Source organism: Protopterus annectens, chromosome 2.part1 (assembly GCF_019279795.1).
Source record: "Protopterus annectens isolate FY-2018-M chromosome 2.part1, PAN1.0, whole genome shotgun sequence".
In the NCBI taxonomy this organism is placed as follows: domain Eukaryota; kingdom Metazoa; phylum Chordata; order Ceratodontiformes; family Protopteridae; genus Protopterus; species Protopterus annectens.
In genome coordinates, this window is record NC_056729.1 from 1,514,830,281 (window position 1) to 1,514,843,996 (window position 13,716).

General features: G+C 36.1%; 1 protein-coding gene and 1 long non-coding RNA gene across 6 annotated transcripts in view; both read right to left on the reverse strand.

Moving 5' to 3' along the window:
• The window catches only part of LOC122794516, a 157,127-nt gene extending 150,540 nt beyond the window's left edge, over positions 1-6,587 (reverse strand). The window contains exon 1 of the long non-coding RNA XR_006363649.1: positions 5,892-6,587. This is a non-coding gene — a long non-coding RNA (uncharacterized LOC122794516). The remainder of the gene's footprint in view (positions 1-5,891) is intronic.
• Positions 1-6,893, reverse strand: part of PRDM16 (PR/SET domain 16) — a 2,576,872-nt gene extending 2,569,979 nt beyond the window's left edge. For 2 of the 5 annotated variants that reach the window (XM_044062971.1, XM_044062975.1), the window contains exon 1: positions 6,611-6,893. In XM_044062971.1, the coding sequence (XP_043918906.1) occupies positions 6,611-6,647 (37 nt within the window). In that variant the 5' untranslated portion in view covers positions 6,648-6,893. The remainder of the gene's footprint in view (positions 1-6,610) is intronic. The other 3 variants (XM_044062974.1, XM_044062970.1, XM_044062972.1) reach the window with 2 other exon arrangements.
• Positions 6,894-13,716: the final 6,823 nt, after the last annotated feature.

The window sequence follows — 13,716 nt, forward strand, 5'->3', positions numbered from 1 at the left end:
AAACTTGGCAAAAGAGTCTATAAAAAGCCTTGGCTGCAAAAATAAAATAAAAATAAACAAATTAATAAATAAATAAACCCTACAGTAGTGACTATCAAATTAAGCACAAGATATACGCTAAAATGTGTTTTATACCATTTGGAAAATAATATATTGTTATATTAAGTACTTTTCAAATATTACAGACTGCAACACATAACACGTTCAGTTTGTAAATGGAGCTAGTCTGAAATTAAGGCCGCTTAAGTAACGCTTGGGATTTTTTTGTGCTCTCTAAAAAATCAATTGCGGTATTTATTGCATTGTGCACATTAAAATTTTGTGTTATTGTTATTCAGATAAAAGGTTCTAAATGGACTCTTCGAGTTTCTTCCTTTATATGTTGAAAGTGGGCGTCTTTTCTCTTGCTGTGTGCAAGGCCACATTTATAGACCTCACAGCCACACTAGTGTCGGCGGTTTAAAGCAGCAATTAAGTCAAACGTTCTTGTTCAGTGCTGCTGGCAGATCTGACCAAGTTTACAGCATCATTCATCTTGCAATTTTTGTAACAAAGATGTTAAAGTATTGATGACACAGGGCTGCAGCATAAATGTGATTAATTGTAGCCAAAATGATTTTAAACTGGAAGTAAATTGTCTGAAAGAATTCAAATCCCAGTCGATTGCTGGTTGAAACTAATTACATGTTGCCTTAATTAATTGATCAGAATCCCCGATGATTCAATAATTGCTAATTGCCTGGTTTAATAAAATGTTATTAGAAACATTTTAATTAACACTCTTTGTAACACATAGCTACAGAAAATGAAAATGAATCAGCTCCAAAACAAAAGACAAGTTTCATCAAAGAAAAACGTGGAGCTAAAGTATATGGTTTTAATGTTTCTAAAACTTCTTTTTAATACCAAGATTTTCAGTTATGTTTTTTTTTAACTGTTCCTAAGACACAGAAAACAATATTTCCTACATTTAGTGAACTTTCTTCACAAATCATTATGCGACCTTATGTTAAATTCTCAGTGGCATTTAAACTTAGCACTGTCACTGGTATAAATAATGTGTGTGTGCGTGTGTGTGTGTGTGTGTGTGTGTGTGTGTGTGTGTGTGTGTGCGTGCGCGCGCATTCGTGCGTGAGTGTATCTTTCTCTCTGTCACACACGCACATACACACAGACACGGTTGGGACAGGACACCACAACTCGTCCTTACTCATTGAGAAGGGCAACCCATCCAAGGCGGTCGTGTTCCTCAGTGCTACTGCATTTGATGTGATGTTATATCATGTATTCAGATAGTAAAATATTGTTCTATGCTTGGAGTCAGTTGAAACCAACCAAATAAAGAAATCATCATAGTTAAGATTAGGTGAGAGTGTTCGAGTGATGCAAATTTTGTACACCAATCTAATCATGTCCCGCTTTCCCTTTTCCCCAAATAAAACATACGCAAAAAAGTAGCAGACTCGGTTTGTAACAAGTAACATACTTAAAGAAAAAAGAAGAGCACACTGCTAATTTGTCCATGAGAAACATCCGAAATAAGAATTTCACCACCCGGATTTCTTTTGCGTGTATTATAAATTCTCAGCCCCTCTACAGAATGCAACCTCCAGACGCCTGCAGCTCAATGGCTGTGCGACCCCCCGCACCACCGCGACCACACGCTCACTTAGGTAACTCTCCAAGTCCGATCATAGATGGAAGGTAGTGTCATACTTTTATGCTACTACATTGTGTCTGCAGTATAGCATATGTGGTTCTGTTATGTTTGTTATTTTATGCTGATTGTATTTAGCTTGTTTTTGATTTTATATTTTGTATTTTATTGGGGGGGGGGGTAAATAACGTTTGAGCTATGCTGCTCACAGCGTAGAAAAGCATTCGTGATCAAGTTATAATTGTGTTTGTTTGTTTGTTCCATACAATAAAAGGCATGCCTGTATTCTGAGATCGTTGTGAAGACTTTGTGTTGTGTTTTATGTCTGCACTGTAGGGTTGTGCACGATTACGCGCAGGCAGCTGTTTTTTAGTTGAACTGCTGCCCTATTCTTTAAGGGTTATATTCCTGGGAAGGATACCGGACACTTGGTTCTATAGTTTCATGTTCTTAAACCGGTCGAATATGAAAGTTCTATATCAGAAAAAAACAGCTGGTCTACGAATGAAAACATGCTATTAAAGAAAACATAACCTGAAGTACAGTCAGTGTTGTGCAGTGTATGCAGCTTCGTTATCTTTATCGTGTGTGTGTGTGTGTGTGTGTGTGTAATTTTGTGTACTATACATTATTAATGTCCGATTTCCGTCTGCCTGCCTCCTTTTGCCATTTATAAAATAACACAAAAGCACACATCTGTGATACCTGAGAACTTGACTTCTTTAGGCAAAATGCTACTGAATGGACGAAAATTGACCATCGCTTTTCTTTCCTTCTGTTTGTTTGCCCCCTGACCTTATTGCTATGCCGGCAGATCTGCAGTTTTGTTAGTCATGAAGGATTCAGGAATTTGGTTCTTGCACGGAAGTGGACTCAAAAGGTATCAGCTTAAGTTAGCTCTTTCAAAAGATGTCCTAAATTTTCTTCCTCTTTTTCCTAATCAAAATACAACCCTAAAAAGGGATTTTTTTATTTTTGTTTTAGTTTAGTTTTTTTATCTTTTTAGATAATATGCTGGGCCTATTTTATTAATTTGCAGATATGCAGAATAGTTGTCTTTCGTTCTCGCTTTATTGGCTCTTGCATTTTCAGGGTGTATATTTGCCTGCTTCTCTTCAGTTGTTGAAAAATGCATTCATCTGATGCAGGTGATTAGTTTCATACAAGATAGAAAGAGGTGCAGACAGGCACACACGTACGCGCACGCCTGTCTTTTATTATGATCCACACCACATTATGCCACTTAACTGTACAGTGCGTTTATTTATTATTATTATTATTATTATTATTATTTTTTAATTTTAGTTAATTTGAATGATTCACTTGAGTCTTACGTTTTCTGTCTCCACATATTGCACTTCCCTTTTTCTTTCATGTTTTCTGCATACTCTACTGAATTTCTTTCTATCACCCCCACATTTCTCCTCTAATGTAAATATTTCCTTCATTTGCTTCCTGGATTATTCCTCACATGTAGGTACTGATGTCAACTATTTTCTCTGTTTCTCTCCCTTGACAAAAATGGTGAACAGAAAAGAAAAGATAACCAGAAAGTAAAATATTAAAAATACTAACTCCTGTTAGCAGTTAGTAAACAGTACATGTGTTGGACTTATTAAATCACTTAAAAGCCGGCAAAACGCAGTGTGCCTGTCTTATCCTAAAATTTTGAAATTTCTCCCTCTCTGTCTATCCATCAATCTATATATCAATGTACGTGTGTGTGTGTGTGTGTGTGAGAGAGAGAGAGAGAGAGAGAAACACCGCGTGGGAGCATACCCCCCCCCCCCCACACACACACACACACACTCATATTTGATGTGTTATGCATGACTACTGATAATTCAGTAAATAAACTATGACATGCGCCAGTTCATGTCCTGTGCATAACAGCATGCTGTGCACATATTGCCAGTTTGTGTTTAGCCTTGGTAGCCATAATAACCCAAACGGGAGCTAGCATAAATCTGGATACAGCAATAAAGGCCAGTGTCTTTACTGAAGCAATAAATTTCGGAGATGATGTTGGAATCTGCAGCTTGTTTGTTAACTTTAAAAAATGTTAAGACTTTTAAGTTCTGTTTATCCTGCTTGCTTTTCCACTCTGTCTTCTAGTCAAAATTAATTCCTGCTAAGTCAAACAGTATAATCGGCAGAAATGTCAGTCTTTCAGTTCAGGTTGTTACTAACAAATTATTGTGCTATCCAAATTATTATGTTTAAATGTTCATTCACTTGTTAGGCATTAAGTCTATGAGCACAAACTGTCTCAGTTTGGTTGTAACAGATGTAGCTTAAATGAGTCTAAAAATGTTGCTGAATGTTCTGGCAGACTTCTAGACACCCGTAACAGTTATGTATGTGTCAGCGCATACTTTGTGTTGGCCCAAGGTAGAACAACAGTGAGATACTTGGTCATTTTGTAGCAAACACACACACACACACACACACACACACACACACACACACACACACACACACACGACTTTATTATAATGCACTATCTAGCTAGGATCCATACCACACATATTAATATATTTATATATTCATATACAGTTAGTAGACAGAGACAAGAGAAAGAAAGGCGTGTTGTGTGTGTGTGTGTGTGTGTGTGTGTGTGTGTGTGTGTTTATACTCCTGGGATAAGGAAATCCTATAGCTCAGTGCTACCGTTTTGAATACTGATTCATGAAATCCTTTTAAAACCTTTGGAGTTTCCAAAGTATTAAACGCCTGATCCAACAACCTCATTAGACACTTGAACCCTTTCTTAAAAACGAAAGAATGTTCTATCACCATTTTAATTCACTGGTCATTCCTGAGATATACAGAGTAGACAGTGCAACAAATACATAGTCACAACAGTAAAACAATAATTACCGACCCAAAACATTTAATCTACATGCAAACTTACACAAAACTCAGCTGATTATTTTAATAACTCACATTTAGTAAAGGTTAAACTACTGATTTGTTTTATAACCGATTTTAATAGTATGTGCCATCCTGCGTTGACTTAAACATTGTAGAACAGCATCAGCTTTAAAATGTTCCTTATCAAATGCATCCCACTTATCAACAGTAAAATTGTTAGGTTGTGAGAGGCGTGGAAGAGGTATCAGTAGATACAACACACACGAACATACACACTCACACAAGCAGCAGCATGCATATACGGCAAACATATAAGGCATTTTAATAATTTCGTTGTCATTTTTATATTGGAATATCTGACCTTCAAGTTACTAATTCGGAATAAAATCCATTAGTTTTTTTTTTTAAATTGTTATAATCTCACACGGTTAAACAAAAATGTTACGGTAGTTTTTGCATATTATTGTAGCATATTTTAAAACGAGCATCGCCCTGTAAACCATAACAAACACCGAGCTGCCACTATTTATGATGTCATTTTCCTGTTAACAACACCACCACTAATATCTGAAGCAGTATTCACAGAAGCTATGCTTACATCAAATGTGCACATATACCATATACAAGAATGCATTCGTGTGTGTGTGTGTGTGTGTGTGTGTGTGTGTGTGTGGTGGTGGGGGGGGGGGGGGCTCTGAGGCTAGGAGCACGCGTGTCTACGCAAAACCAGTGGGAATGTCAAGCCTTGTGTGTCCACTGCATCCTTACGTAGCTTCATTTAATGTATGACTGCAATAACACAGCACGCCACAGTGTTGCTATGAAAGCAAATATCCTCCTGGTTACACAATTCAGGTTCAATGCTGTCTTATCAGAAGTGCAAATGCTTGAATCACCCAATGTTAAACCTTTGCTTTGGAGCGGCAACCTTTGCTTTTGGAAATACGCTCTTTTATTTAAACACATAAATGTCTTGTCATCATTTATTTTAACAGAATTAAAAACTTAATATGTTTATCTTATCTACAAAGCTTAAATACGACAGTCATTTAGTTTAAGAATAATAAGAAAATCAGTGAGAAAACCCACTAAATCAACAAACCCTGCTATATATGAATAAGTGCTTTAAATACTTTGAAAATAATAATTCAGGGTAGCCTCATCTGCTGTAGCTACAGTTCAGTTCATTCTTCCAAACAGAAACCAACCGAATGCAAATTACAGTAACTCGAAATACATTAACTTTAATACAATGCACCAAGGTCGTGTAAAACAACACAATAGTAAAATCGTATTCTACTCCTTTAATTATGACCAGTATACAAAATATAAAGGCTACTGAAGCAAATATGAAGGATACACAGCGGCTGCAACTCCTCGCCTGCCAAGGCATCAAGTAAAACTACAAAGTCCAGAGGAATGGCTCTCACTCTAACACCACTTATCCATTGCAATTCCCCAAAGAACGCAAAGCACCAGTCGCCAGGGTCACAACCTGCATTCGGCGTCTCAAATCTAGGAAGCTAGGAGTGAAACCAACTAGCAAAAAGAATCCATTTTTGATACAAATTCCCGATGCTAAATAATGCGTCCCCTGGACAGTTTTTGAGCCGCATATATACAGTCTCATTGGCTTCTTTCTCCTTGATGCCATGGGCAGTGCTATAGCGCCCACTATTTCAAAAGCCAGGAACATTATTTCACAACACTTGGAACGACTCAATAAAAAAGTTACTATCCCTTTCTTCAACTTTTAGTTAACTTTCGCTTTTACCACTATTTATAATTTCTAGCTTCCCCTGGTTACGGTCAGTGAATCAACAAGCTCTCTTTCGTCTCGAAAATTGCGTACCTAAGGAACAATCCAGCCTGTCGTTGCTGATATTTACAACTCCTTACGTCTTGTGCTAAAAGCAAAAAGGGGTGGACAGAGACTACCATCTAATATAGTTTTAAAAGAAATCACTCAAATAGTGCGTGTGCCTCGTAACAGCTTATCTAGTAAAGGTGCCCTCCTAGCCTGTCAGATGCCGATCTGCAAGGTAAGTTTAAGAGGAAGAATCGAAAGAAAGGACCTACTTTTGGCCAGTTTTCTCGCCCTCGCCTTGGATCTCATCTTGTCGGCTTGTGGATTCCTCTCCTCCTCCTTGAGCCCAGAAGCAGCTACACACTATCTTCATCTCCCAAGCATTGTCAGTTTGGACACCTTCGCACATGCGCATACAGTATTCAATCTGACACCCTCACCAGGGCCAAAAACTTTCCAATGTATTCATCATCATCAGTTTTTTTTGTCCTATCCTCTTCTTTCGATCACTTATCTCTCCCCCTTCTCTGCACCATCTTTGCCTTTCCCTGAACTGCCCCTTTAAGAAAATCAGCCCTCTCTGATCTCAGCTTCTCGCATACTGGCCCATATACTGGACACTGCTTAAAGATAAAGATATCCTTTGATAAGGTGGCTGCTTAAATATCTATGTGTATGCAGTGTATAGTTTGTAGTCAGGTAAGGGTGATGCATTTAAACGCATGTTCGCTGAAGTTACAATGATGCTGTCATATCAAGGTATTTACTCTTTTTGCTTACGGCATGCCTATGGAGCTCACTTTGAATAGTTTTGCACTTTATAATGTTAATGGACTTCCTCTGTTGTTTTAAGTGTTGCAAGTGGGACAGTACAACAAATTTTGTTGATTGAGAAAATTTGAATTTTTTTTATTTTACTTTAATAATTATAGCTCGTGTTCACAGTCGGTGCCGATATTTTTGTTCCTGTGTTCCCTTATTTCTTGCTTTCATAATTTTACTTCGGGCAAGAGTTTTATTTTTAAATGTGTGCAGTTTAATGCTTAACTCATAACATAAAATAAAGTATTTTTAATGAAGTAGATATATTTGGTATCATTTTAATTTGCAACTGTCTTATAAACAGTTATTTGTATATATATATATATATATATATATATATATATATATATGCATGTTAGTACTTAAACGGTTTTATATACTTTGCGCGTCCTTGTTTTACAGTGTTTGTGTTCTATTTATGTATTGTAATGTAAAAAATACAGTATTCAGAACACACAGACTTGTCCATCACAAGATGAATCTAGCAAAAGATGCTTCATTTGTACGTGTGTATACTTTCCGGATTTTGCTACCTTTAACGCTTATCTTAGTGTGTGGAAATCAACATTTCTAAATATAAAAATGAAAGAAAAACAAGGAAACGGGAAATAATCTGTTTGGAATGAACAATTTTGGACTCTCTAGGTCCTTCACTAGTGTGGTAAGTGCTCAATTAATATGACTGAATACGAGCAATTTCCCACTTGTTTCTGGTCACTAATAACTTAGGGCATTTCAGGAAGGATGGCATAATGCCCCACATGAGTTAAACCACATGTTGATTGACATCCTTCGAAGTCTGTGAGGATGTCTCTTTGAAATTCCGCTGCATTTTGCTAATGATGAAGTCTTGCATGTTGCACTGTTGCATGAACTTGTACTGAAGATTATTACCGACATAAAATTAAGTAATCTGCATCATATTTTAATGCATAGTTTTTTTTATTTGCATAATAACGTAAACACCACACAGCAGACATAGGTTCTGTATGCCTGTATACGTGTAGGTATGTATGGCACATATCTCTCGACCTCTATCTAAGCTTTAAAAATGCATGGGCCATGAAAAATCACTGCAGAAGGCTGATAACATGAGTACTCTCTTTTTTTTCACAATAGAAAATTTCATTGCAACCGACGTTATACAGTCAGCCATTGTGAATCTTTTTACAAGTTTAATTCAGTTATTTAGTCAATGAATGTGCCATTAAACAGCATGTCTTATTGAAGTTAACCAGTAGACCTATGAAGAGCAGGGCTCAATTTGACGGCAGAATCATAGCGCCTGTAAGCCAGTTCTTCTGCTAGTGTAAAAGTGAATCAAACTGGAGGATTAAGGTTTATTTACCGGTACTATTAAACGCAACAGGCACGGCAAGAGTGAGTTTCCCCAGATGTATCGTTTACCGAAACGGGTGACACATTCAGCCTAAATGTGTTTTTATTAAAGTCTTCTTTGATTTATTCTTGACTGCACACGCACGTGTGTGTGTGTGTGTGTGTGTGTGTGTGTGTGTGTTAGGGGGTACCGTTTCTTGATTTGCTGCAGATAAACAAACACACACGCACTTCAGTTCAGTCAAGAGCTAAACTACACTGTTCATTCATAACGTAGCTTGGCATCAGTGAAATAACCTCCTTAAAAAATGTCTGGATCTGTCTCTTTACTGGATAAAACATCAGGAAAACTCATATCTGAATTAAATTGTATTAGCATCCATTTGAAATATATAAGCATGTCCACCTGCTACTGGTCTATGAATTAATCACTCTGTCTGCATAAATGATTATGTTAATCTACCGCAAATCTATTTCTGTTTCTCTTTCTGTGTTGGTATTAATATTTATTCCCTATCTGGCTTTATGCCTGTATTTCCACTGTCTGGTCAATGAGATGTTTGAGTGGGATGTAAGTGTGGGTTAATAAGTTAATCTGAGCAAAAGTTTTCCCTGAAGACTGTGTAATGGTGCCCCCCCCCCCCCCCCACCATACACAGGCGCGCTCACAAGTTATTTACTTTGGTGATGTATATTGGAACCTTACGCAGTTGTTATCAACATTCTTATCTGACGGGCTGTAGAAACGTCGTAATGGTTCATGTTGAGAAGTAAAAATGTGGATGACTGCAAGGAAGTATCTATCAATTGTTTTGTAACTGGAAGTTACAGCACATTTCGTTCACTTTTTTTCCCAACGTATAAACGTAGCGGCTGTTTCATCTGTTGAGTTGTATATTCACCTAGCTACAAGCTCACGTGCTTTATATTTAATTAATTAAATATAAAGTTCATATTGGTGAATTATCTGTGTCTACTAAATTGCAGAAGACATTAGTAAGTCTTACTGATTGCTTTTATTATTCAAGTCTCTACTAAAGGTATGAACTTATAGTATTGTTATAAAATGTGGCATCATATCTGTAAAAGAAACACACACACACACACACACACAGATACAATAAACACTTGCAGTTTGATGCAAATGCAATATAGAATATGTTGTACTTGACTGCATTGAGTCACGATACTATTTTTATTTGTCTGCACTAGGTATTAAAATTACCAAAGATGCTTTCCTTTTCGTGCCAGAATGGGCCAGTGTAGGTATTCTGAATGGATATTGAAACTAGACTGTGGAGCACTGAAGATATTTGGTCATTTGCAACAGGTAAAATGTTCTTAAACAAAGAAAAAAATGTGGAGAACTTACAAAAATTACACTGCCGCATTATATTTTACAGATATTAACACTTACATATGTTTGTATTGAAATGACTGAAGATTGTTTCAAGCTGAGTTGTACACACTTTTAGTGCCACGAGTTGCATTTCTAAATGCCAGAGCCACCTTTCCAAGAACTTAACCATTCACCTGCCACACTTACAAATTGCAAACATTAAAAAAAATACACGAGGTCTCGCCGCATAAGATCTTTCATTGTTGTTTGTTCATAATAAAACGTATATTGCATGCATAACATTTGAAACCATTGAACTTCATTACATATACTCGTCTTTTATTTTAATAGCTGCACAAACAAGTATAGTGTAATGCTTTTATAAAGTATTTAATATAACTGAACACAGCCATGAACTGTAAACACAGATGCTTTCAGAATTATGTCACATCGGTTTAATCTTTTTCAACACCTCGGAATGTGAGATAAATAAGACATGAAATGCAATATTCAAGGTATTTGTAATGTAAGCAAACTTACAAGTATATACTACACCATAAGCACTTTCACGATAGACACAGGTTGTAATTGAAAAGTCTCCTTATTTTATATGAGACTGGTTTGCTGGCTTTCAATGTTGTAAATAAAAAACGCTGTCTTTCCTAGCACTCGAGAGGAAATATGTAAAAAGAAACGAAAACAACAAAAACGCAAATCGCAACAAGTTTTTGGAATTGGATACCATAGATGTGCAAGGAAGGTAATATACAGACCATCTCTTTCTCTCAACGCTCTCGCTCTTTCTCTCTCTCTCTCTCTCTCTCTCTCTCTCTCACACACACACACACACACACACACACACACACACACACAAATACACCTCTCTATACCTCTCATATTTCGGGTCTGTTCCTCATAAAATTTGTGCTTTTCTGTCAAACCATTGAGGATTGAAGTCACTAAATAATGACATAGATTTGAGTTTCCAACTTCATATCCTCCAGAAAATGCGTGCTAAAATAAATCATGTTATTCTAGCAACTTTCTAACTTTATAAGAACAGTGTTGAGAATCTGTCCCTATTTTTAGGGTTTTACGCCCCCGTTATTTTGGCTTTGTCCACTTTTCTTGCGCTACGAGGTTGGGAGGTATGTAACCTCTCCCGTGCTAAACGTTTTGACACCGTTCTGCAAAGTAATTAATATCTACTCAAAAGCACCTATAGGATAGTAAAGATAGTGAACCACACACGTACCTTTATCTGCTTTGGAATTAATAAAAGGAATTAAACGCCTTTAGAAATAATGGAGTTAATGAAAATAAACAAGACATGCAAGTTAATTTATATAACTACCCCACACACACACACACATACATGCGTACGCGCATACCTACATATATACATACATACACGCATACCTACAACCATACATATGCGCATACTTATTACAGTTAATTAATACCCACTTCCTTCCTAAACACAGACATATAATAGTATAAACTGAAGGTTATGCTTGTCTTGATCTTGCAACTCAGCTGTCAGTAAACAGCTAATCCATAGCATTGCTAAATTTCATATATATATATATATATATATATATATATATATATATATATATATATATATATATATATATATATAACATTTTTTCTTAAAAAAAAACATCAGCACTTTATTTAGGGCAAATAAACTCTGTGAAGTGATTTACACAAGGATTTTCAAGTTACGGCATCATTCTGAGAACATAATTAAACAAAAACCCTTGACTTTTTAATAGACACTGGAGGCTCAGCTGTAAAATGTACTACTCATATTTACCGTATGCTGTAGTAATGGTTTTATTCCTGACAAAATTCAATTATTTCAATACAGTCTTCAGAGCATTTTGAGTAACAAGTAATAAAAAGCGTGTGTTTTGATTATTAGACTTCTTGACTTTAGTGCTTGAAGAAAATGTTTTTTGTGGGTTCGCGTGTTTTTATTTTATAATTAAGTGTTCATAGCAGTAACTTGGAGTCATAATGGAGGCATGCGTTTCAGCAGATCATTGTCAAACATCACACATGTGCTTTATGTTTTCTTATTGTTGTCTTAAAATTGCTGCACCCGATGAATTAATTGATTAAATTTACAAGTTTGTCAGCATATTAACATACTAGTTTTTACTTTGTAATTCTTGATCTTTGTTTACCATGAAACAATCGCAATAATTTGTTTATTGTTGTTGTTGGAGTATTACTCCGGTGTTTATTATATTCTTTTTTACAACGAATTTACACGTTTTCTGAGTACCTAGGTAATTCAGCTAAGTCTACAAGATGCACGCTGACATTTCAAGAACTGTACTAATGTTGATCCTCTGCATCAGGTCTTCTGTGCTGTTGAGAAATCTCAGTATAAATGGTTAATAAAGTGACTGAACACTTCACTAATGTTAAGCTTCCATCTCAGTCTTATAACTACTATTTAATTTTATAAACTGCAAGACACAACAGGTGTAAAACGTCTCAGTTGACCCCCGATCTTTCTCTCCCGCGCGCACGCACACATATATGCACGCACACACCAGTGCATGCATGCGTCCATTTGGTGTATGTTTGCATACAAACATAGGCGCGTGCGCAATGGTGCTAATATATTGTATCTATGCATTAGGTGCATGTGCACACCACTTACTTTTATGAAAGGTAATGCGTACTTAATATTAGTGGCCAGCTTATTGAAATATATGCCCACATGATTGTGATACGTTACAGTAAGTTGTACTACAGGAAACTTTCAATATTTTATTTCTAAACGTTCTTAACAACTACAGCTGGTTTAAATTGTAGGTGCAGTAACTGCACTGAATATTTGGCTGCATAAGTTTAATTTCTTCGAAGTGTATTGGGTTTCGACTACTATGACGGGAATGGACTCCATTCTTAACGATTTGAGCTCATGATGTTAACAAAGAGTCCATAGTACATTATATTCCCCACCCAGTATATCTCTGTTGTTTAAAATTATTTAAAAATGTTTCTGAACTAGTATACAAGCGTCAATCATAGAACTACCCATCTAACGTTAAACAGTGTTAAATACTTATTGGGATTTTTTTTTATTTACAATTACGTTTTATATACATTTTTGAGTCTTACTTGTCCCTTTCACCGGCGCATAGGCACAGCACGCACGCACACCCACGCATGGGCAGACGAACGCGCGCGGAAAATGCTCAAATTCTATGTCCTCGTGATATTTACTTAGTACAGAAATGCCACAGGCACATAGCCACCGAGGGCATCTGCTTTAAAAACTCCTATTTAATCTCAAACATTAATTGCCCTAACCAATTTTTTATACAACGAACCAGAAGGAAACATTAATCTTATGTGTAAGACCTCAACATGAAGTCTGTTGTGTCACATTCTCTTGTCTTGCATTTAGAAACGTATGACTTGGGACAAATTTGGACAAATAGAATAACAAGTTTCAGAGAAGTAAATTCTTCCTAAAGCCAATCATGCAAAAGTATTTTTTTTCTGACTTGGCTGTGCTTTTCTGATTCGAATTATTATTATTAAAATTAATTTTTATTGGACACTTAGAATTACCAGTCTTAGAAGGGCAAATTCTTCCTTAAGTCAATCATGCTACAGTATGTTTTATCTGACTTGGCTGTGCATTTCTAATTTAAATTAAAATTATTATTATTATTTAAATATTTGTATAAGTGCAAGGATTGCTAATTTGAATAAATTGATCAATCAACTCATTGTTCTTTCACCACCCCTCTCAAAGTGAAGCATTATATCTCCATAAGTATAGTAATAGATTGTCTAGTGTGCAGGTTATCCATATATTTGAGTATGAGAAGTGATTACAGACAAACACAC